Genomic DNA, 24,313 nt, shown 5'->3' on the forward strand with positions numbered 1-24,313 from the left:
TCACCCGTGAAAATCGGCACTAGTCCTTTCCCGGGCCACCAGCATGGCTTCCAGCGCATGAGAAGCCTTCCCAACTTAAGGGACCAATCATAATATGTGATAAAAGTTTGGTACGAATCTAAAACAATATAAAACCAGAAATGACGGAAAAGCACAATATTTGATTATCTCATAAGACAGATGGCTGTACAACAGCACATAGGCGCTAAAATGCTTGTGTAAAGATACAGAAAAGTGCAACCATACTCAATTTTAAAATTACATTAAAAGACTTGTCCGCTTATACCCTGCAAGTAATTTACGGTAGCTTAGACAGCAAGAGGTTTGTGTCCTTTCTTAAAGGGCAGCAACGCAGATGCCCCATCTAATTGACCCAATTTATGACATGCTGAGATTATCCCTTTAGAGTGACTAGCTGAATATGCTGGACAGAAAAAGAGGAAATGTTCCTCCATCTCATTATAGTAAGAGCAGATACGGCATGCTGCGGAGCTCCCAGCGTTGGCTAGCTAAGTGCTTGAAAATGCTGCAAGAAGAAGGATACCTCACCGAAATGTTAAGTAAAGGATTCTCGCAGAAGTAGGGCAGATGGTATCTAGGCGAATTCCTGATATCTTCCAAGCCAGGCTCCATCAAGTTTGCCTTTACTGATCTTAACCAGAAGATCTTCCTTAAAACTCCTGGCTTTCCAAGGATGTCAGCAAGACCCTCCCTATATGGTTTTAGCACATCCAGCTTCCAAATTTGTTTCAAATAAACGAATGAGTGCAGCTTGGTCACCAGGTTCAAAGGCCTTAATCCAAGATCAAGCTGTAGAGGTTACAAAGGGCAACTCTAAGGGAGTGATAGTAATGACCGCACAAACTTATGTTCCTCACAACCCAGATTAGTTAAATTTGAATGGGCCCATAATTTGCTTCCAGAAAGTACTGCTGTTATAACCTGTGTACTGAATATTTGGAGGGGGGTGTTAATAGGCTTGACTGGTTTCACGAATCTTAAGGTTCCAGCCCTGTGTTTTAATGTAGTAACGCTCTTTTGCATCTGGACTTCCCTCAAGTTGTGTAGTGATGTTCCTTTAGGGCACACTTTGGTTCTACCTTAGCTTACTGTATTACACTTGTGCATAGATCGCCATCTGGTGTTGGGCCCGGATGTTTGCAGTTGTTTTTCCTCTTGGAAAGTCTTTGCAAGTCACGAGGTCGGTGACTCCTCCTTTGGATCGTATTGCGCATGGGCTTCGACTCCATCCTCAGATTGTTTTTTTTCCGCCATCGGGCTCGGATATGATCTTCGCGCTCCGGTTCCAAACAGGTTTCCAGTTCAATCGACGCGCAATTCTCACCCCAATTCGCGGTATTGTTTCGATCGCGATCTCCACACTCGGCACGGCTCTCATTGATCAAGAACTTCGATTCCAGTCGTCGGCGCCGGCCTTCGAGCCTACCCAAGCTCCGGTCCTGGCTAATGGAAAGGACCCCCTTCAAGAAGTGCTCTCGATGTGGGTCAAAATTCCCCCACACCGACCTCCACGAAGTATGTAATCTCTGCCTCTCCCCTGAACACGAGGCTCGAGACTGTCCGGCGTGCAAGTCCTTCCGGTCCAAGAAAACTATTCGAGACCGAAGGGCAAGAAGAACCATGGCACACTCGTCGACGGCGATTCCAGATGACATCTTCGGAGAGGGCGTCGACGCTCCAGAAGAACACCACACCGACGAGGGCCTCGTCAGCGCCTCCGAAGCCGACGATTCAGATGTGGAGGACATCACTCCGGCACAGAGGGTCGTGAGTACCAATTTGTCCCCATGCCCCCCCCCCCCCGCACCCACACCCTCGCCGGCACCGAAAAAGGCTTCGGTCACGCCTTCGCCTCCGGGCCTAGGTAAGACCAAAGACACTGCTTCCCACACCGCAACTTCGGGACCGGTAAAGAAGCCGATTAAGCCTTCAGGCGGCTCGGGCTCGAGCCAGCCCACCATCAGTGCCGACAAACATTCCTCCACACCGACACCGAAAAAGAAAAAGAAAATGGCCTCCTCTTCGGCACCAAGCCCCATATCGAAACACTCGGTGCCGAAACCCAGTTCCAGCTCCTCGGTACCGACCCCATCCCTGGAACCGACAAAAGCACACAAGGCCCCCGGCACCGAGATCTCGATGCCGAAACCTATCTCGGCACCGACCAAACAAAAAGCCCTTTCCAAGCCGTATACTTCCAAACAGGACACTAAAGCCAGAAAACCAACGGCCCGATGCCTTCGGCGCCGACGGATAAACCACCTTCAGAAGAACTTTTTACACCGGATCCCTTGTAAAAGACATTAACCAAGGATCCCAAAACTGGGCATTTGATGCTCAACATCAAAAAGAGACAGCTGGAAAAACCTGCCCCAGCTCCACCTCCAAAAAGGAAGGACTCTGCTACCTCACCTTTCAGAATACCTTCCCCACCTCTTCCACCCCCTCCACCTTCCCCCCCCCTCCACCTTCTCCACCCCCTCCTCATCATTCCCCAACACCCCCTCCTGATGATCATGACGACACATATGATGACATAGGGGACGTGCTCCATGACTTACCCACAGGGGACCCTACTCCTACAGGCTCCCCAGACCCATGGGACGACTAAAACATCCCTAACGTCCCACAAGATGATCTCTATCCTTCGAGACCATCCCCACCAGAAGACTCATTGGGGTTCAACCATTTGCTCCAAAGGGCTGCACACTATCACGGGGTAGATCTCCATACCGACCCCGTGGAGGAGGATTTCCTCCTCGATACTTTCGACACCACACAATAGTGCCACCTCCATACTGCCCTTGCTCAAAGGGTTTATAAAACTTGCGCCAGAGGTCTTTAAAGACCCAGTCAGAGCCAGGGTCATTAACCCGCGCATCGAGAAGAAATATAAAGCCGCCCCTACAGATCCCTCCTACATCAGAGGGCCAGCACCACTTGATTCCCTGGTAGTGTCCACAGCATGAAAGAGGGCCAACTCCCAGGCGTCGGGCGAAGCACCACCACCTGACAAAGAGTCAAAACTCTTGGACGCATTCGGCAAGCGCACTGCATCACAAGCTGCCAACATATGGCGTATCGCCAATACACAAGCGCTACTAGCAGGATATGACAGGGCCCATTATGACGAACTAGAAGCCATAATGCAACACCTCCCTGACAAATACAAAAATAGGGCAAGCGAGTTAATTCAGGATGGCAAAACCATCACTAATACCTCCATCCATTGTGCCCTAGATGCAGCAGACACCACCTCCAGGGCCATCAATACTAGCGTCCTCCTCAGGATTTAAACCAGAAGTACAAGCTTCAATCCTGAATCATCCCTTTGACCAGGAACATCTGTTCGGCCCAAAAGTGGATGAGGCCCTAGAAAAGATGAAAAAAGACACGGATACGGCCAAATCTATGGGAGCCTTACAATCGCACCCTCCCAGGCGTTCCTTTTGCCGTTCCTCCTTTCGGAGCACATTTAGAGGCTACTCCTCTGATACCGCTTCGACTTCATATAAAGCTCCTACCCAATCCACCTTCACAAGGGGTTACCAAAGAGGCGGCTACAGGGGCAACAATAATAAAGGCAGAGGCAAGACAAACACCGCCCGCTTGCCTCCACACCTACCCAATGACTTCCCTCCACTCCCCCCAGACCATCCCACTCCGGTCGGGGGCAGACTCCAAATTTTCCTTCATGTCTGGGCTACCATCACCTCAGACAAATGGGTAACACAAATAATTCGGTCAGGCTACTGCCTATAACTAATATCTACCCCCCCCCCCCCCCAAACATTCCACCCAGACAACGCCCAATGTCACAGGAACATCTAACATTACTAAAGCTGGATGTAATCTCCCTCCTACAAAAAGGGGCGATAGAACACGTTCCTACCAACCGACGAAATCTGGGGGTTTACTCCCTATATTTTCCCATACCAAAAGGGACGAGACTCTACGGCCCATCCTAGACCTCCGGCCCCTAAAGACATACATACACTCCGACCATTTTCACATGGTAACACTTCAGCAGGTACTTCCCCTGCTCTTCCAAAACGACTTCCTGACCACTTTAGACCTAAAAGACGCTTATTTCCACATTCCTGTACACAGCGCTCACAGGAAGATCCTCACATTTGTAGTGGACAACCAACACTACCAATTCAAAGTACCCCCATTCGGAGTCACAACAGCACCACGAGTATTCACCAAGTGCCTAGCAGTCATGGCAGCACACCTCAGGAGACAACACATCCATGTCTTCCCATACCTAGACGACTGGCTAATAAAAGCCAGTTCATACAACCAGTGTGTACAACACACGCGTGCCACTATCCAGCTACTTCACCAACTGGGCTTCACGGTAAACCACGCAAAGTCCCATCTGCAACCGTCCCACGTAAAACAATACCTCGGTGCCACCATAGACACCTCAAAAGCACTAGCCTACCCCAGTCCAGCCAGGATCACAAGCATTCAGGCTCTACGCGCAAAATTTACGGCACAACACTCCCTTCCAGCTCGAGTGTTTATGCAACTAATCGGGATGATGGCCTCTTGCATATTCATAGTACCTCACGCAAGACTCCAGATGCGTCCTCTCCAAGAGTGCTTAGCGCGCCAATGGAACCAGGCCCAGGGTCAATTAACAGATCTGGTGTTGGTAGACGGTCGTACCCATCGCTCTCTGCAGTGGTGGACCACCGAAAACCTTTCCAAAGGGCGACTGTTCCTGGACCCGGTTCCTCAGATAGTACTGACAACGGACGCATCGCTCTCCGGCTGGGGAGCTCACCTATGACATGCAGGGCAGATGGACACCTCAACAAAAGTTACTCCACATCAACCATCTGGAGTTACTAGCCATATTTTTAGCCCTAAAATCTTTTCAAACTCAGATTTCAGGCAAGGCAGTCCTATTCCGCACAGACAACATGACAGCCATGTACTATATACAAAAACAAGGCGGCACACACTCTCCACAGCTCTCTCACCTAGCACAGAGCATATGGAGATGGGCCATACCCCAGAAAATCTTTCTCCTGGCCCAACATGTCCCAGGAGTCCAAAACACTATGGCCGATCTACTCAGCAGTCAGACACAACAGATCCACGAGTGGGAACTACATCCACAAGTTCTTCACCCGTACTTTCAAATGTGGGGGCATCCACAGATAGACCTCTTCGCCACCCACAAAAACACCAAATGCCCAAGCTTCGCCGCCAGATATCCACAGATATCCACACCCATTATCCAAAGGCAATGCGATATGCATGAACTGGTCAGGCAGATTTGCGTACGCTTTTCCGCCTCTCCCACTCATTCCATTAGTGGTGCGCAAACTACAACAACACTCCCTCCCTCACTCTCATCCTAGTAGCTCCAACTTGGGCCAGACAACCGTGGTACACCACACTGCTGGAACTATCTGTAGTACCGCACCAAAAGTTACACCTCTCTCCACACCTCTTAACCCAGAACCATGGAGAGATCAGGGACCCGGACCCAGCTCAACCTAGCGATCTGGCTCCTGAAATCCTAGAATTTGGTTACCTCAATCTTCCCCCTGACTGTATGACTGTATGAACGTCATCAAAGAAGCTAGGCGACCCACCACTAGAGCGTGCTACGCTGCCAAGTGGAAACGTTTTGTTGTCTATTGTCACAACAATACCATCAATCCCCTAGATGTGCCCATTCAACACATCATAGGCTATTTACTACACCTACAAATATGCAATCTAGCCTATACGTCTATTAGACTGCACTTCACAGCCATAGCAGCTTATCTGCAAAACAGGCAACATCTATCACTCTTTAGAGTACCTGCCATTAAAGCCTTCATGGAAGGCCTTAAAAGAATAATTCCCCCCCAGACTGCCACCCTCACCTGTGTGGAACCTAAACATCGTTCTCACCAGACTAATGGGGCCTCCCTTCGAACCTCTGCACAAATGTGAACTTCAATTAGTAAAAAATGGAAAACCGCTTTTCTTGTAGCTATCACTTCCCTCAGAAGGGTCAGTGAGATACAAGCACTTGCCATTCAAGAACCTTTTCTCCAAATGCACCATAACAAGGTTGTTCTCCGTACCAACCCAAAATTCCTCCCTAAAGTCATTTCTCCCTTTCACCTAAACCAAGCGGTAGAACTACCAGTATTCTTCTCGCAACCACAGACCGTTACAGAGAGAGCTCTTCACACACTAGATGTCAAAAGAGCCTTACTCTACTACATACAGAGAACACAACCTTTCCGTAAGACCAAACAGCTGTTTGTCTCTTTCTCTCCACCACACAAGGGCAACCCCATCTCCAAGTCGGGAATAGCTAGGTGGATTGTCAAATGCATTCAGATTTGCTACCACAGCAAAACTAACGCTATCCGTTCCCCCTAAAGCCCACTCTACACGTAAAATAGGGGCTTCAATGGCATTTTTAGAGAACATCCCATTTGATGATATCTGCAGAGTAGCTACATGGTCAACACCGCACACTTTCACTAAACACTATTGTGTAGATGTGCAAACTAAGCAACAGGCTAGTGTGGGCCAGGCTGTATTCAAAACATTATTTCAAACCACTGCAACAGATACGGGGGGTCGCCGCTAAGGGTGGGTACTGCTATATAATCTATGCACAAGTGTGTAATCTGCAGCTCATATGCCTCGAACGGAATATGCTACTTACCTGTATGCATCTACACACGCCCACCCGCCCCGGCTACCTTTATCTGTTCCAGTTGATCTTATTTAGATACAACACACATGGGCATCTTTCCTGTTATTACTACGCTCCATCTTTCCCTGTTGGCGAAAAACAATCTGAGGATGGAGCCGAAGCCCATGCACAATACGATCCAAAGGAGGAGTCACCGAGGAAAAACAACTGCAAACATCCGGGCCCAACACCAGTTGGCGATCTATGCACAAGTGTGTAGATCTGCAGCTCTACATGCCAAGAACAGATGCATACTGGTAAGTAGCATATTCCATTTTGTGTGGCATTTTAGAAATGCGCTGTACATGTTTTGTTATTCAGTGACTCTTCTTGGGATTCCGTCTGCACATTTCGTACAAGGACTTTCGGAATACATAACACCATGTTGTATTGTTTTTCTGGTCAGTCCGCAGCAGTTCCTAATGTTTTAGACATAATACGGTAGCACAGCTTCTACTTTCCAACACAGTAGTTTTATTATATAGACTGTGTTTTATGCCTTTGTGGGCAGAGAGGAGAATTCCGTCAGAGACGTGTCCTGGAACGAACGCATGCCAGATATGTGGCCCCTTGCTAATCCCAGTGATCACTAATATACCTCTTTGCTTACACAGTAAGAATGGGTCTAGACCCATGATACTCAAAGTACGGCCCGGGGAACACATGCGGCCCTCCTGACCGTTACATGTGCCCCCGAGCAGCAGCTGCAGCACTGGGCTGCTGTTTACTCGACTCAGCACTAACATTAAAATATTGCTAAAGATACAGCAAGCACTTAATTCAGGGTTAATTGCAGTTAAACAAAAGGAAGTAACTAGGCCCTTAACTTTAGGAACACTGTCATTATTAAAGACCGCAAACGTGTCAAAATACGATAGTCTTTCCAAAATTCAAAAAGTGTATTTAATTTACTTGTAGATCAATTTCACCTCAATAAATACAATTTTTAGCAGTGCATTCAGAAGTAATTCTTTAAAGTGTGTTTTCACTTATGAATTTTGAAACATTCATGCATCCTCCATGCCCCCCACCCTTACAACAATGCCATTAGTGATTACATCCAAGTACAGGAATTGATTTTGTACAGCACGCATCCTGAAGTCTTGTAACTCAAGGTCCTCTTGTATGTGATAATGAAGAAAATGGAGGGAAATGGAAATCAAACTATTGCACAGGGTCACACAATTTAGTCAAGTGGAGAAGCCGGGATTCAACCCAGGTTTTCTGGTTCACATTGCGCAATTGAGTTCAGCCACTAGATATACATGCTTTATTTACTTCCACTACCACTACACCCACTTTACCCCCTGCTGGCATTAGTTCGGCCCTCTGTCACACCAAAGGCCAGACTTCGCGGCCCCCAGGAAAATATTTGTGAGTACTCATGGTCTATTCAGATAGCTACTTTGCCATGGTTGGGTTGTTCATTGTATACAGTCTGCTAGTAATGTTCAGTACTTTGCTTAGTTGAATTTGTCTGCTGATCACAGCACTTCTGCTTCATAGTAGAATATGATAGTTTCAATAAATGTTTTATAAACTTTCATTATGTCTTTCAATTGACTACTAAAGGCATGCATGAGTGAGACATTAACGTTGATGATCTGTTTCCATGGTTCCCTTGGGGATTAGAGGTTCATATTCTAGGTTTGCCATAATCACCTACTGCTCTGGGAAGGTTAGGAGCTCAGGCGAGGCACTGCGAGCTAGCCTGTATTTGAGCTGCCACTGACGTAGTAGAAAGACACACTCCCTACTTTCTGACATACTGTCACCCCAAGGCACAGTTCTTCTTACCACCAGAATCCCTGCGACAGTTGGAGTCTGATATCTGGATACCAAGATAATCAAAATCCCTCACTCTATCAAGGGAGACTCCCCCTAAAGTTTTGTTCGGGTTAAAGACCATGTACTTGGTCGTTCTATTCAGTTCAAACTTTCTCTGGTCACAAAAGAGGGAGAACAGCTGCAACAAAATTGATTACCCTCTAGCAATGTTCAACAGCAAGAGTGCGTCATTGCAAACAACAATGCAGGGACCTTCAATTCAGCTACAGTAGGGTGATTCTGGCATCCAAGTATAAAATCCACGCACGTATTGATTAATAATAAAAACAGGGTGGGAGCCTGGACACAGCCCTGGAGGACCCCTCTTTCTATAGGATTGCACCTTGTCAATTCCCCGTTAGGGCCCCATCTAACTTGGGCATAATTGCCCTCATGCAGTCTGATTAAAATATCCAAGTTCATGGGGCATTCCCTGCTCCCTCAATACGCCCCACAATTTCTCTCTCCGGACCAAGTCAAAGGTAGAGCGGAGGTCAACAAAGCCGACAAACAAGTTGTCAAATCTGATGGCCACGTTTCCACTTGGTAACCTATAATCCAAAGGTTTGGTCGACAGTGCCCACATTGTCTTGAAAGTGGGTGACCATTTGGCTGTCGGCTAGCAACCCATTAAGTTTATCAAGATTAAAATTGTCCTAGCTGTCGTAACGAAAAGTTTCAATTCTATTAATGCTATCCTTTCTACACTTTATTCAACTGCAGCCATTCCACAACTTTAGCAAAACAAACTGCCATTCCCATGAAAGTTTGGGAATGTAATAAAATCAATAACCTCCAATGGGAGAACAGTCACAGGCATGAGCTGGCCACTGTCCACGTTACAGGCCAACAGCTGTGTCTCTTCAACCTCTTATGCAGCGCGAGCCAAGCCATTGAGTCCTCACACGTCCTGTTTACCTGTCTCCATTCCTACAACAAAGAGGGCAATTTTAGCAAGAGTCCGTGAATGAGGTTAAAGCCTGCGAAAAAGCAGTAGGTAAGGCAGCCGCTAGCAAATGCATACAATCGGCATCAAATAAGTAACACTGAGCATAACCATACCAACTGAGCATAACAAACTCAATATTAAAGTCAATACTTACTAGTGATGGGGGGTACCGTTGGCTCATAATTCACCTGGTGGGATAATTCTTGCCTCCGAGTCCTTAATAGAATTGAAACTTTCCATCACAATAGCTAGGAAATTTTTCATTCTATGTCAGGACCGTAAACCAGGATTATGCTAGTTCAAAATTTACTCACGACCAAGTGAAGCATATCCAACTCAGGCTTAAAATAGAACCTTTTAAAGTTAGAGTCCGAAGACCAATCTTCAGCATTGATGATATCCTTCAAGCAGGCACCTTAACTAAAAGCTTTGGAAGCCATTGCCCCACCTGCTGAATGGGCACTAAAAAGCCTCAGATCAGTGCCTGCCTCCTACACCACCCACCTTACCCACTGGGCAATAGTGGGAGAAGATACTGCCCTATGTGGCTTCTTCAGGGCAAAGAGGAGTGGTCTGTCACCTGGGGCATGGATTTCCGCCGACATCTCCTCCTACGCTTTGAGGCATTGCACTACGCACAACTTGGGCGAATCAGGAAAAGCCAGGTAAGAAAGGACCCTGGTAAAACATTTTGTTTTCCTACTGAGTGTGAAGGTCACACCAGAGGGTGAAAAGTTGATCCGGATTGAGCAGGAGCGCTGTAATGCAGAGGGAGAGGGATTGGAGAATCCCAAGAGAGTTCCAAAAGAACTGAAAATCAAACTTGAGACTTCCAAACAGGGGTGACTAGCACCACTTCCGGCCTTTGAGGCCTGACCCGAGCAGAGTCTTGCATGATCATCGCGAACAGGGGAAAGGTGTAGCCCATCTCCAGACTCCAATTTAGGAGAAAAGTATCGATGGCCACGGCCAGTGGGTCTGGTCTCCAAGTGAAAAATCTGATGATCCTACCAGGATGCAAAGACATCCATGGAGAACAGCGCCACTGTGTTCGGAGGGTTGAAAACTGTCCTGCATTGAGCTTCCAGAGGCTTGAATCCTGGAAGTTGCTGGATTGCTAATCCACCACCTGATTGCTTGACCAGGTAAATACTGTGCTTTGACAGATCTGTCGATCCAGGCAGTACTGCCAGAAGGTGGTCGTGAGGTCGTAGAGAGACTTGGACCAAGAGCCCCCAGGTTGTTGATATACCAGACCGCCGTTACATTGCCCATCATGATGAGTACACATGACTTAATGAAGTCCTTGGTGCAACAACTGACCACGAAGGAGCCGGCCAATAGATCCATACAGTTGATATGTAATGTCTGTTCATGAGGAGACCACAAACCTCCTTTGGAAAACTCGCCACCTCTAGCGCCCCCGATTGACTTGCTGGCGTCTGACACTATGACTATATCCGGGGCCGAACTGAAGATCTCCCTCCCATTCCAAGTGTCCATGTTGGCTAACCACCAACGGATCTCCTCCCGCGCCCCCTCTGAAAGAGTAACCATCTGGAAATAAGTAAGGCCCTTGCAGAGATGACCGGCATTCAGCCGTTGAAAGGCTCGATAGTGGAGAGGTCCTGGGAAGATGGCCTGAATGGACGACGAGAGAAGGAACCAACAGGGACTTGTTCTTGTTTATGACACACCCCAGGCTATGTAGGAGGTCGACTGTCGTTTGGAGCTGAAGAGACAGTTTGCGATGGCACTTGGCCAGGATGAGGATATCGTAGAGGTAGACTATAATGTGGATCCCCTTCACTCTGAAGTATTCCAAGGCTGGTTTGAGAATCTTTGTGAAGCACAACAAGGCGAAGGATAGACCGAAAGGCAGAGTGATGCAGGCCTCGAAAAATCGACTCGCCCACTCGCAATTGCGCGTAAAGTTTTATCAGGTTGAGCTATCTTTAGCTCCTACTTGTCCCATTTGGCAGTAAACTTAGGCTGGAAAGGAACAAGTGTTCTGTTCATTCAGAAAGTGAATGAGCAATAAAGATGCCATTAAATCTTGTTTTTATCTTGACGCATTTGCTGTCTGTTCAAGGAAAGAGGTCAAATGTCAGTTTGTCTTTTAGCTAATAGCTGCTTGGAAAATTAGTTTAATTTTTCTCTGAAGATGTCAGTTATTAATAAATAGCCTGTAAATTAATATTACAAATATTTCAAAATATATCAGGAATTACAAAAGCACATTTTGTAATTAAGTGTGATGCAAACTGTGATACAGTTAAATAGGAGCAAAACAAATCAGAACACTTTACTTGGTGATCTGAAAAGGACACATATTTGCAGAAACACTATTTCCAAACTTTGTTTGTACACTATAGCGTTTTATCAATAAAGCTGCATGTCATTTGCAAAGTTTGTGTCCATTTCAATGTAAAATTTGATGATTACAAATGACAGTTTGCTACCATGTCATGCTTTAGTTCCGTATTTATTAAAAGTGATTGTTTTTAAACATGATTTGAGAAACATTCCTGCCCCCGCCCTGATGAAAATGCTGTTAATGACCTAAGAGACAAGTCAGGGGTCATGTGTATCCTAAATGTGGCTAGATTTGTATTGTATATGGAAAAAAAGTTTTGTCTATTAAATCAAACAAGATAATTTTTTTGTACAGCAGACATGCTAAACTCGCACAGTTGAAGGTGCTCTCATATAAATATATGATAATGAAGAAAATGGTGACTCCATGAATTAAATGATTTGCCCACAAACACATCACTTGAAACCACTTTGAGTCAAGAGCATTACAAATAGGTCAAGTAGATTATTTAAGTCACTAGACCTGCAGGTCTAGTAAAATTTCTATGATTTGTCGAGGCATGTGGTGAGGCAGAGCCATTGAAACTGAAGAAATTTCCTGTGGGGAGGGATAATTGGAATGGAAAGTCCTGTGCCTTTTAGGTCCAGGCGCACCATCCAATCCAGGGGTCACAGAATATCTAGAAGGAGGTGGATCCTCTCCATCTTGAAATTACGATACACGAACCACTCCATGAACTCGCTTAGGTTAATGACTGGGTGCTGACCCACGTCGACCATGAAGATGTTGCAGAGGAAGCCTCACAGATTTGGGTCCGAAAGGGAAATGGCACCTTTGTGTAGGAGGAAAGCCACATCCTCGTCCACTAGCGCGGCCTCGCACACGGAAAAACGTATGGGCTCTGGCAGCGATCCTGCCTGGGGAGCTGTAAAACTCTATTTGAAAACCCTGCAAGGTCTGCAGGACCCACGCATCGCTTGTTCGGGCTGGGAAAAAAATTTGCCAGCTGGCCACCTACCCTTTTAGAAGGGGGAACACTCACCCAAATTGTCAGAAGCATTTGCACCTCTGGCTCCTCTGTCTCTGGTGGGCTAGAAATTGGCAAATCAGACCTGATCTTGATACTGGCCTTTTTGGTAGCCGTGCCACCCGGGAGGATACTGCGTTTTGGGGTTACCAGTTGATCAGCCTCTATCTCCACCGGGCACGTGGAAAACACTGGAGGAAAACACTCTCTGAATTTAGTACTAAGCCTTGTCCAGGGACGTGAAGGTGTTTACAAACTTTACTTATTATTTGATAAAGGGTTCCCCAAATAAATCTCCTTGCGCTATGACTACAGCCTCAGAATCGGCCAAACCCCCTAGCTTGGGTTCAACCTTTATCAACAAGGAGCAGTGACGCTCCGTTGACAACGCACAATTAGATTTCCCAAGAAAAATGATTGCCCATTGTGCCCATCCAGACAACACCTCAGGAGAAATTAAGGAGCCCTACGACTTGGCCACTTAGGCCATGTCCATTATCTTGGTGAGGGGTCCTAGTGCGTCCAGGTGCTTGTTCTGATATGCCTGCCATGAACTATCAATCCCCTTTTTAGGGTCCCTCCTGAATTTTTGTAGGAACGTGGGCATTCGGGGGTCTACTTCTGCCGCAAGGGCCACTTTTCCCTGTAGGGAGGAGCATGGACACTCTGCCTTGAGACAATTTTAGGATTCCTTCTCTAGTGGCTTCTGAATACAACCCACCACATAGTTTGCGACCTTCTAGGACAGGGCCCAGTCGGAAGACCGAGGGTGAAGGATCTCATCTGGGTCCAACATGTCAGAACTGGCCCCCAGAGTGTCAGAATCAGCAGGTGGGGGAAGGGAGAAGGGGCAAGTATCCTTGTCTGTGTCTCTATGGTTGTCTTCAGCTGGGCGGCCAGGGGACCCCGGGTTGGGGCGGTCCCCTGCAGGGTCCCAGGTAGAGTGTGAGGAGGGGTCAAACTGGCAAGGAAAGCTTGCTTCAACCTTTCAAAGGCATCCAAATCAATGAAAGCCTCGCGGAGGCGCTTTGCTGCCGTAGGTTCAGTCCCAGGAAGGTGCAGGCAAAGCACTGCAAGTTTGGGAGCTAAGTGTCAGCCCAAGTCTCTTGTGGGCAAAGCCTAACCGCAGGTGGGTCCAGGCCTGGGGACAACTTGCTCCTTGTGCACCTTTAATGGGGTTCCTCGCCTGGAAATGTGTCTCCGCAGGTTAACTAGACCTGTACTCTGAATACTGACCTGTGGGGGTGCAGCGTGCAGCACTCGCATACAAATAAACACCCTGCGCTTGGGGGGGGGGGGGCAGCGTTCAGCACTCACGTACAAATAAAGACCCTGTGCTTCGAGGGCATCTACAGCAGTTGAAAAAACGGCCTGATTGGGCGGTGCACACCCACTGGGTGGGCGTCATTCTCCAGGCGGCAAGGCTCCGGTTGTCCGTCACCACACAGCTCCTATCCCGCTGTGAGAATTCAGAGCGCGAACAACGGATGCGCTGACAGGTGCCACCCTGCGGCGGGAGGACCACACTGCGGAGTTGCAGCGGTAAAAACTGCCATGAAGGAGTGCAAAGCGTTCCCGCGACCAGAGGCAATAATAAAAAGCAACAATGAATTGCAAAAAAGAATCAATACACTTCCAATTTGAAAGAGAAGGGATAGTAAGCACTTATCTTGGCTGCGAACAGCGAACAAAGAGGCTGAAGTGACACAGTTGATTTATTATAATTTGGACTATGGCTAGCTAATTGGTTCATGCTTGGGAATGTTCTCCCATTGCATGTTATCGTTTTTATTAAATTACCAAGACTTAATGGGGAATGGTAGTTTGTTTTGCCAAAGTTTTGAAATGGCTTAAAGTGAAGAAAGGATAGCCTAATCCATGCTTTCGGTCCTGAAATAGAATTTCTCCACAAAAGATTTTTTGAATGGAGTCTTATCAAACTAGTGGGGTGATACTTCTGCGGGGTGGGTGTGTGTGTGTTTGTTTGTGTGTGTGTGTGTGTGTGTGTATGTGTGTGTGTGTGTGTTTTCATTGGTTCTCTCCACACCTTTCCTGGTCTGTGGGGTATAGGAGCACCTTCAAGGATGGCGTCTGGGATTGTATTTACATATGGGACCCAAACATCCAGATTTGTTAGCAAAAACGTCTGTAGGGATTTTATCTAGAACAGCAACCTACCCCTTTCTTTTGCACGGCCACATCCCTTTCAGTATCTAAGAAAAATGTAGAAGTGGTTCAGGGCAGCAGTCGCTACACTCTATCAAGGGACGGAAAGGAGTACCTGCATGTACACTTACTTCACAAATCGAGGGAGGACTTTTTCACTATAGGGATTTAAACTGATTCTCCCACACTTCACCCTGAATGTGGATTTCTGGGCACATTACCATATGTGAGGAGATGTTTGACAATATGCCACAATTTATTAGCATCTGTACCAGTTGCCGCATTTAAGAGTTCGGCTCATAATTCCAATTTACGTGAGCTGTCTTAAGTACAGTTTTGTATTGCGCTCTAACTGATGGAATTACACTTCTATTCCCTTCGTTGATAGCTTTCAATAGGGCATGCTTAGCTTCCTTGCATGCAGTGTTAAACCAGAGATTGGTTTTAGCGGGTTTGCAAGCAGGCTTAAAGTCCTTTAAAAAAAAACAAAAAAAAAACTCCTTTAGCTTAGTGAAGCAAAAGTTCTGGCTATCTACGATGAGTTCACTATTATCTAGCTTGTCAACTACTGGATTTAAAGTGGAAAATAAGATGTCATCATTGTTTTCAATGACCTTATCGGAGGTGGCAATGGCATTTCACTTGAGAGTCCCCCTAGAGTTGGCAACACCAGGCACAACTCAATCTGTGGCATTTGTCAGCACCTCTTCACATGCGGCCCCATGGCCCAAGTCCAAAACAAGAAGGAAATGATCACTTTCAAATCTATGGGGAATTACCATATCAATCAAGAACTCCCATGCTCTAACGTCTAGGACGATATAATCAATTTTACTCCTATAATTAACTCTGGGGAAAGTGGGGGGGGGCAGTGAGACATCTGATTTTGAGCGCCCATTGCAAGCTGTCAGCCCATGTGACAAGCAAATACTGGCAACTTGCAGGGCTGCAGCGGATAACAGAGCAATAGGTGGAGCCTCTATAGCGAGAAATGCTCCAAAGTGAATCCTCTTTGTCTATTAGTTCTTAGAGGCATGCACTAGGCTCAAATGTAGCAATAAAATCACCTGCAGTGAGAATGGTTGGGGAAGATATTCTAAAGGAGCGGATCTACGTTAAACATTAATAAATAGCTAGGACTTCCCACCAGGCTCAGCATCCTCTAACACCAGTGTATCTGCAGACTGAACTAATATTTCTCTTGTTTTCCCCCTCAGAGTAGGTTTGACCAATATTAACAGGCCACCAGAAGGACGGCTGACCAGTGAACGAGTGACATATTTGCTTTAACTTCAGAAACTGTCCTTACGCTCACTTTCTGTGGCCCATGTCTCCTGAAACACACATCTGTCAATAAAAGCACCCCACTCTGGGTCGGCAAGTTTAGCGGAGAGGCTGGCTATGTTCAGGAGACATTGCAGTCTTTGCTAGTATGCCCATCGGTAATTACAATATTGGGGTCTGCAGTAGTTTCAGAGGGAAAGGCAATCTGTAGTCCCTGTTTGGATCCATCTAAGATCGGAATAATGATAGGGGGGCTGCTCATCTATATCTGCAAGGTGGAGCCATAGACATCGCTTACACCCCAGCTGTGAGCATAACTACAGCCTCAGGCGTACCCTCTACTGCCTCTGAGTCAGTCGATTTCCTGAATGTCAGAAAGGGGTCATAACGATTGATGATTGGAATTGGAATAACAGATGGACATGCTCGCTGTATGATTGGGCCCATAAATGGAATTGCAAGCCTTTCTGGTGGTCACTAAATGTAAAGACAAGTAGATGATGGACGGGGCGCTGAAACTTTTCAGACACTCACGCCCAGTCCCAGATCTTGGTTGAATCCATCATCATTCTTTAGCTCACTTCGCCACCCCACTTCAGACCAAGCTATATGCAAATCAGTCTTGATCCTGTGCTTCATGGGAACTGTCCAGCTCGAACTGCGAAGCCAGGTCTTCCCTGGACCGGAAACAAGCATCCTGGAACCGGTTTCGGGGTGCCACCCCTTATCAGCCAAGCTAGTGGAATTCCAGTGGCAAAGTGAGCAAGGGACCCACGCCTCTCTTGCTTTAGGTATTTCTCGCCGGGGTTCATAATACAACTTTGGCCTTCGTGACCCCGACAACCCCAACGCGACATCAATAACATTTCCCCTACTGCTCTATCCACCACCCCTAATATCGAAGTGGCAACGGGTGTAGCAACCGACTGGGAAGACAGCTGTAAAAGAGTGGCTATTTGAGACTCAATAGCTTTAAGTTTGTCAATCAAGGGTGGAAAGTTCAGCCAATAAGAGAGACTTACATTTCTTGCTCAATTCCTCCATCAGTTGCTCAATGTAAGGCTGGCTGGAGCTCAAATCCCCAAAGACCCCTGCCACAAAAGGAGGGTAAGGCAAGATGAAGGGGACGGGGATTGAGGTGTTGGAGTCATGGCTATCTGGGTGCCCTGATTAATATAGCAGGATATCGCCCTATTGTGTCGTAGTAAGGAGTTCCAGTAGACGTGGTTAGGTTACAGATGAATATGTTTATTGTTCTTAGATGTTAAGTAGGTTTTCCAGTAAAGATGTAAACAAGGCCCCACCAGGAGCAGCCTCCCTGCTGCTCAGCCCAGGATCCAACTGACGCTCTGCCTCACAGCTATCCACACATTCCAATGACCTCACAATCCACACCAACATTCTACCCATACCATTCACACTGGCTGAGCAACAGAGGCAGTGAAACAGGGAGGGTGCATAGAATAAAACCTTAGATATAACATGCTCCCTGCCTATTGAGAGTCCCCCGCTTTTCCCAGTTTGCCCTCTTGCTGGTTAGAAGTTGATATTGAAGGCTGCTGCTATCATTCTCTACCACGACTGGAAAGTTAGTGGCGCAGATGGTTTCACCAGATAATGTAGCAGTGAGTAGAATCTACACAGGCGTAGGCTTAGGATGAAAGTCAGTAACCGCTTGGACAACAGAGGAGGCTAAAGCAGATCTCAGATTCAATGAAAGATGTCTCTTGGTCAGAGTAATCTCTGTGCTAATATCCCCCATAGCTCTCCAACATTCTGTAATTTGAGGTGCACTTCACAGGGGGACTAGAGACAGATTGACCACCAATAGTTTTCGTTTTTGTTGCTGTTTTGTTTACATTCACAAAGGGGAGTGGGTTGCAGAGGGACACCTCCCCTTTTATGAATAAATGACTTCCTCCTTTCAGATGTTCTGAAAATATCAATGTTTGTAAGAGGATTTTGGTCGCAAAACATTGATACTCTACTAATTTAGTATTTGGAAGGGATTACTACAATACTCCTTTTCTAGATACCAAATCTGTTTCCATTCACATTCCCATTATTGGAGTCAGAAAAACCTTTATGACTATTTTAAAAGTAAATAATTACAGAAGAAAAAGCATGTTAAAGATCGCAAATGCCGAATTTATGCGATTACTACCAATAAAATGTTTAGTACTTCTTTCCCTAAGAGGCCAAATTGATGATAACATTCAAAGCTCTTCGGTTGTCTCTCTTGGTGGTATCATTTGAAGTTTGTCAAACGGAGTAGCCGTAGGTGGTGAAATCCTTTTGTATCAACATGGTGAAAACACTTTACACCCAGAAATTTAATCACTGAGGGAAATAACTTGTATTAATATAAGTTGCATTTTATGCTATCTTTTGCTTAAAGATATATGGTGGCTAATATCTTCCTTGTTGAGGAAGTTTATAATTGCCCTAGCCTAGTATATAGATCTGATTCTCCTGCCCAATTACATGGCAGATTACTGTAGGGACCGAACATTCTTATCAGGATGGAGTGCAGCATTCTACTTGATAGCCGACCACTACCAAGTAAACTATGTGACTTCTGTGTGCTTACTCTATGGGCCGCTGAACCTTCTTCCTCAGTTTGTGAACATCTTGAATAGTGTTGTTACGAGGCTGTCTCTGGCTATAAAAAGAAGCGGTTATATGTACTGTGTATATCCAGAGACATTGATCAATGACCATTTAAAAATAGAGATGTAATTTGTTACTGTCTTAATCAGAATTGGTATGAACTTCAACTTTTTCTAGGACCCAATATCGCCTTAATAATTCAAGCCATCCATTTTCAATTTTCTTCTCAAGAAGTATTTGTTTGAGGGTCTTAAAAACATTTAATCTCCAACTGGAACACCTGCTTGGTTCAAAGTAGCTATTTCTTCATTGATGGTTTCTCCTTTGAACCAGTACGCATATAACACCAAGGTAGTCCTTTCAGAAGGTGGCACATGAGCCATAAGGATACAGAAAATCCATCTGTTACTTTTAATCTCTCAGATTTTTATGACTGAAACATTGATTACTGCAGATAAAAAACAACAGCTAAAGTGCTAGTTTTTGAGCAATATGTTATTAGACATATAAATAGACAACACAATGGGTGAAGGAATTTCTATTGTCATCCATAGCAGTCCACCCCTGCAGCACTAAGTCCTGTTAATGGTGTCACCAGTTCACAGATTCCAAGTATCTTACTTCATGCAAATACTACATCCACATTATCTTGATGTACACATCAAGATAATGTGCCTGTTACGTTAAGTTGGATGTTGACCCATCTTATCAAGTTTTGCTCATGGCAAAGTCAGTGTTAGTGCCTTAGTTTTCCTCTCTGTTCGTCTATTCCATTCGTATGTGATAAACCCATTCAATATTGAAAAATACTGTTAACACACACCTTTTCTTGTTTAGCAGCGGGCAAAAGGGATCTAAATGTATTGTGTTTCATCTTGGAGTTGCCATCTCCATGTGACCAGGTATTTGCCATAAACTTATCACCCATGTTGTTGGTCAGGAATTTAAAACCATGTATTAAATTGCTTCGATGAGTGCCAACATATTCAAAAGAGTTAAGGTTACTGGCTTTGTATCTTGCTTCAAGAAGGCTATTTCAGTACTATTTAATCCGAAGCCAGACTGTAATGTAATCCAGAAAGACACTGTACTTGATGTGTGAAATACCTTCAATGTAATTGTTTTCGTGGGGGACAGCTGGATGGCAAAGAGGTTTTGACTGGGTTGTGTTTGCTTACGTTAGATTTCTTTCTAAAAAGGGGTCATTGTATGAGCTTGAGTGATTACGTTACACCCTTTAGTTTTAATGTTAACAGTTCTTTAGCGAATGTTCGCTCTTTCTAAAATGGCAAAAAATATATTTTTTAAAAAGGTTGATCGCTAAACCCCAAACTAAGTCAGAATGAGTGTGCTAGTATTTTACAGCGTTTGAATTGATGGTGTTATTGTAAAAATATTTCAAAATTTGAAAACTGAACCTTCATTTCAGAGTGCATAACGTGGACTCCGTATTGTGGTAACACCTTTTAACATTATGAATGTTGTTTGCTTTTAGATGTTCAACCTGTTTCTTATGAAGAACCAAAGCACTGGTGTTCAATTATGTACTATGAATTAAATAACCGTGTCGGGGTGGCTTTCTATGCTTCTTCAACCAGTGTCCTAGTAGACGGTTTTACTGATCCAACAAATAATAACAACAGGTTCTGCTTGGGGTTGCTGTCAAATGTTAATCGCAACTCCACCATTGAGAACACCAGACGTCACATTGGAAAAGGTATATTTCTTTTTCATTTGTTGTTTTTTGTTATTTATACTTCATTATTCCATAACACATCTTTTAGTATGTTTTATTCAAATGTATTGCATGGAAAAATATTCTTTTTTTAAAATGAATAGTGATTTATTGATCCCATTCAATATAACTACTTTCATTCACACTATTTTATTTAAAATTCTTAGTTTCACTGGAACAGACTAATGTCAGTATAATACTAAAAAGTTTTTTGTTTTTTTTAAACCTTTTTTTAATTGGCTGGACTGGTTCATCAGAAGTAGAGCGTTAGGATAGTCTTTTTGGCCAGTTAAAGTTTGGGTATATCAGTAAGGATCAGAGTTTCTTTGTTTGATTGCCCAAGACTATAGGGTAGAGAGCCAACGTTGCACTTCTTTGACTTAATATAGTGCAGGTGTAGTGGCGAAGATATGAAACTTTTAGCCCATTTTAAGAGGGCATTTAGGGGACAAAGAAACCCTGACTCCATCTACTGTATTAGTTGTAGTGAAATCAATAGGCATTTTTAGGTTGTCATTGTTGCGTTGTCTGTGTGTATTGTAGTATATTTTCATGTTTTTTTTATTTTTTAGCTTTTTATATTTTTTGCCATTCCTATTGTATAGGATGTTTGCGAAACGATATATATGTATATGTGATTACCTCTATGTTCTATTGTGATGCTTTATGGTTTAATACGTTTTTATTGAGCAAAGATCTGTGTATTATTATGGTTGTGTATTGCTCACTGTGGCGCATCCTGTCACGTAGAGTTCTACCCCTACTGTGTGTTAGAATAGGTCTCTTAGATGAAAACGTGGATTAAGTGTTATCCATTGTTAACAAATGCCAGTATCTGTGTAGAATATTATAAACTGACTGACTCTGCCTACCGTATGGTATTATTAAAGACGTCCTGTTTTGTTGTTGTTTCACTTTGCTTTTTATCCTGAGTAATGTTACATTCTCTGGTATTAACCATGGCGTAAACTAGACCTGAAGGTATTGGAGCGCTTTACATGAACATCTTACGTTACAGACGGACACATTCAATTGTTTTTGGTAGGCATGGGGAGATTACGTGATTTGCCCAGGATCACAGAATGTTGAGCGTCCCTGCCTAGACTTGAACCCAGTTCCCCAGCTTTGAGATCAACCACTCTAGCATTTACCTCTTAAACTGATAATTTCTCCTAGCATTATGGCTCTTGTATGTGAACTAGGGTGTGCAATGGTGGCATGTAAAATTGAATGACATGCCGCCGGTTTCCTAAATACCGTGCTTGCTATATTTTCCTCCTCCACATATAATTCAACATCTAGGAAGTCAATACGTTCCTTACTGAAATTATGAGAAAAATACATTTTATATGAGTTTGTGTTGATACCCAATAAATCCTTTTATGTGATGAGTTCTACCCATCCATATCATGAAAACATTGTGGCTATGAACCAAGTATAGAATATGTCATGTTAAATCTGGAAAGCAATGGGTCCAGATAATTGGGTGTTCTTACCAGCCCATGTAAAGGAACGCAAAGAAGAACATTTTAATCCATAATAATCCTTTGGGTGTGTTTGTACCAAAGACTTTTGTGCAGGATTTTACTGTTGTCTCAGACCAAAGATATCATTTCAGGCTACATGATAGTGTGCTCTATTAGTGTGGCATGTGTATAGAGAACACGCTCAAGGGTGACAAAAGTGATCAAACAGTAATAAGGCAGCAGTAAAGTCAATCAGTCCACTTATGTTTAATCAGTGTAGTAACCTCCATAATGAGGTTATTGTTTAATATAAGCCTGCATGTCTGATAATTGGTGATCAATTTCTTGTATATAAAGCAACTATGGTTCATAATCCCCGTGGGCCATATGTACAAAGTATTTCTCCGGCGGCAAACGGCCCGAATTGTTAACAAATTGCAATTTGCATTTGCGATTCAGTATTTGGAAGGGGCGTATTATATGGTGATGGTGTGTATTATTGTTCTGCAACCATATTTCCTTCGCAAAACAGTAACACTGTGCCACCATTTAAAAATTGATATTAACCCATTTGCAAATGGGCACGGTTCCCTTTGGGACTCATTCCCATTGAGAATGTTAAAACATATTTTTCAGAGCAGGTAGTGGTCCCATGGACCACTGCCCACTCTTAAAAAATGTAATTTTTTTTTTTTTTTTTTTACTTTTTAAACACCCGTTTTGTAAGGAAAATGGGCTGCATTGAAAAAATAAGATTTCTTTATTTAAAAGCAATCCGACACTGACCCCAGCAGGCCACCATGCATGTGACGGCACCAAATCCTAGTGGGCCGCAAATTGAGACCTACCTCATTAATATGCACAGGGTAGGGCTATCTGTGACCCATTAGAAATTGCCAATGAACTCCTAATTTTTGCATACATTAAGAATAGCATTTGTGATTCATAGGAAATGGCAATTAGGAAATTGCTGTTTCTGATCTTCTTACATCTGGTCCTATGTTCCCTCCTTTATCTGCTTCCTTTATAACAATAACCGGCTGTTGTCACAAGTTATCCTTGAAATATTTCATATTAGTAAACACAGTCTAACCAGTACCTGAGCTGCTACTCCGTAAAATATATCTATATTGTTAAACGATGTTAGTGGAGTAAAGGTGGATTTCGGTCTTAAACCGCTATCAATGTTGATGTTAGGTATAATATTAATTACTGTTAACAAATCCAATATGTATGGAGTAGGTTCTTCTGTGCCACCCAGGGAAAGTAATGTTTGTAAGTCATAAATGTCACTGATCAACCTATTGCTCATTGTACAAGTGTGTGTTAACAGTGATTTATTGCCCTGCATCTTTCTCTTTTTTTGTTTTTTTATTACATTTTTATTTTGCAAAGGATTCAAACTCAAGGTATCTATACAATGGCGATAACAAATTACATATTTTTTTCCATTTCCATTTCATTTTTTCTAGAGGAATGGTAGCTATACAACAAAACTTCATCAGCCAAATAACTGAAGATAAACTAAATAATAAGCAGTGAAAAGACAAACCATAAAGAAAACCTTTAGCACCTTATTTCTTAATCATACCATGCCAAATAGCCTTAAATTTCCGTAGTGCCTTAAGACCTCTGACTCTGGCCAGAGCTTTTTCATGCTCAAAACTTTCCATAAAGATACCCCACCACTCAATTACATAACATGGCCTCGGAGCGATCCATGCCCGGGCTATAACTAATCTTTCAGAGACTATGACCATAGTTAACAGAGCTCTCTTAGCTCTGTCCGCATTGTCTCTGTAACCCATCATTTTCTCAGTTGTAGTAAGGACCACTTCCAACCCAAGTCAATTTATTTTTTAGTACCTTCAGAACCTCTTGCCAGACAACAACTAGCCTAGGGCACTCCACAAACAAATGAACTATATTCGCTCCATATTCCCCACATTTAGGGCACCCCGTCCTATTGCTTAATTGATAGGTGGTCCTTTGTCCCCACGGGCAACCTTATCCGGTATGATACAGCATAGTTATAGTTTTAAATTGTTAAAGCCTTAAATTAACAGACCATACTGCCTCTTTTGCTGTAGATAATGCTGTCTCAAGGGTTGTAGTAGATATCTATCCTGCAGGAGTTACACTCCATTTCTCCGCTAAAAGATCCATCGGCTCCAATCTTCCTTGGCTGTATGT

The 24,313-nt window shown here is 44.3% G+C and overlaps 1 protein-coding gene across 3 annotated transcripts in view; it reads left to right on the forward strand.

The window, feature by feature from the left end:
• Nucleotides 1-24,313, forward strand: part of SMAD5 (SMAD family member 5) — a 75,960-nt gene that overhangs the window by 35,178 nt on the left and 16,469 nt on the right. For all 3 annotated transcript variants that reach the window (XM_085618010.1, XM_085618011.1, XM_085618012.1), the window contains exon 5: nt 20,415-20,636. In XM_085618010.1, coding sequence (XP_085474136.1) covers nt 20,415-20,636 — 222 coding nt within the window. The remainder of the gene's footprint in view (nt 1-20,414; nt 20,637-24,313) is intronic.

Source organism: Triturus cristatus, chromosome 7 (genome assembly GCF_964204655.1).
Source record: "Triturus cristatus chromosome 7, aTriCri1.1, whole genome shotgun sequence".
In the NCBI taxonomy this organism is placed as follows: Eukaryota; Metazoa; Chordata; class Amphibia; order Caudata; family Salamandridae; genus Triturus; species Triturus cristatus.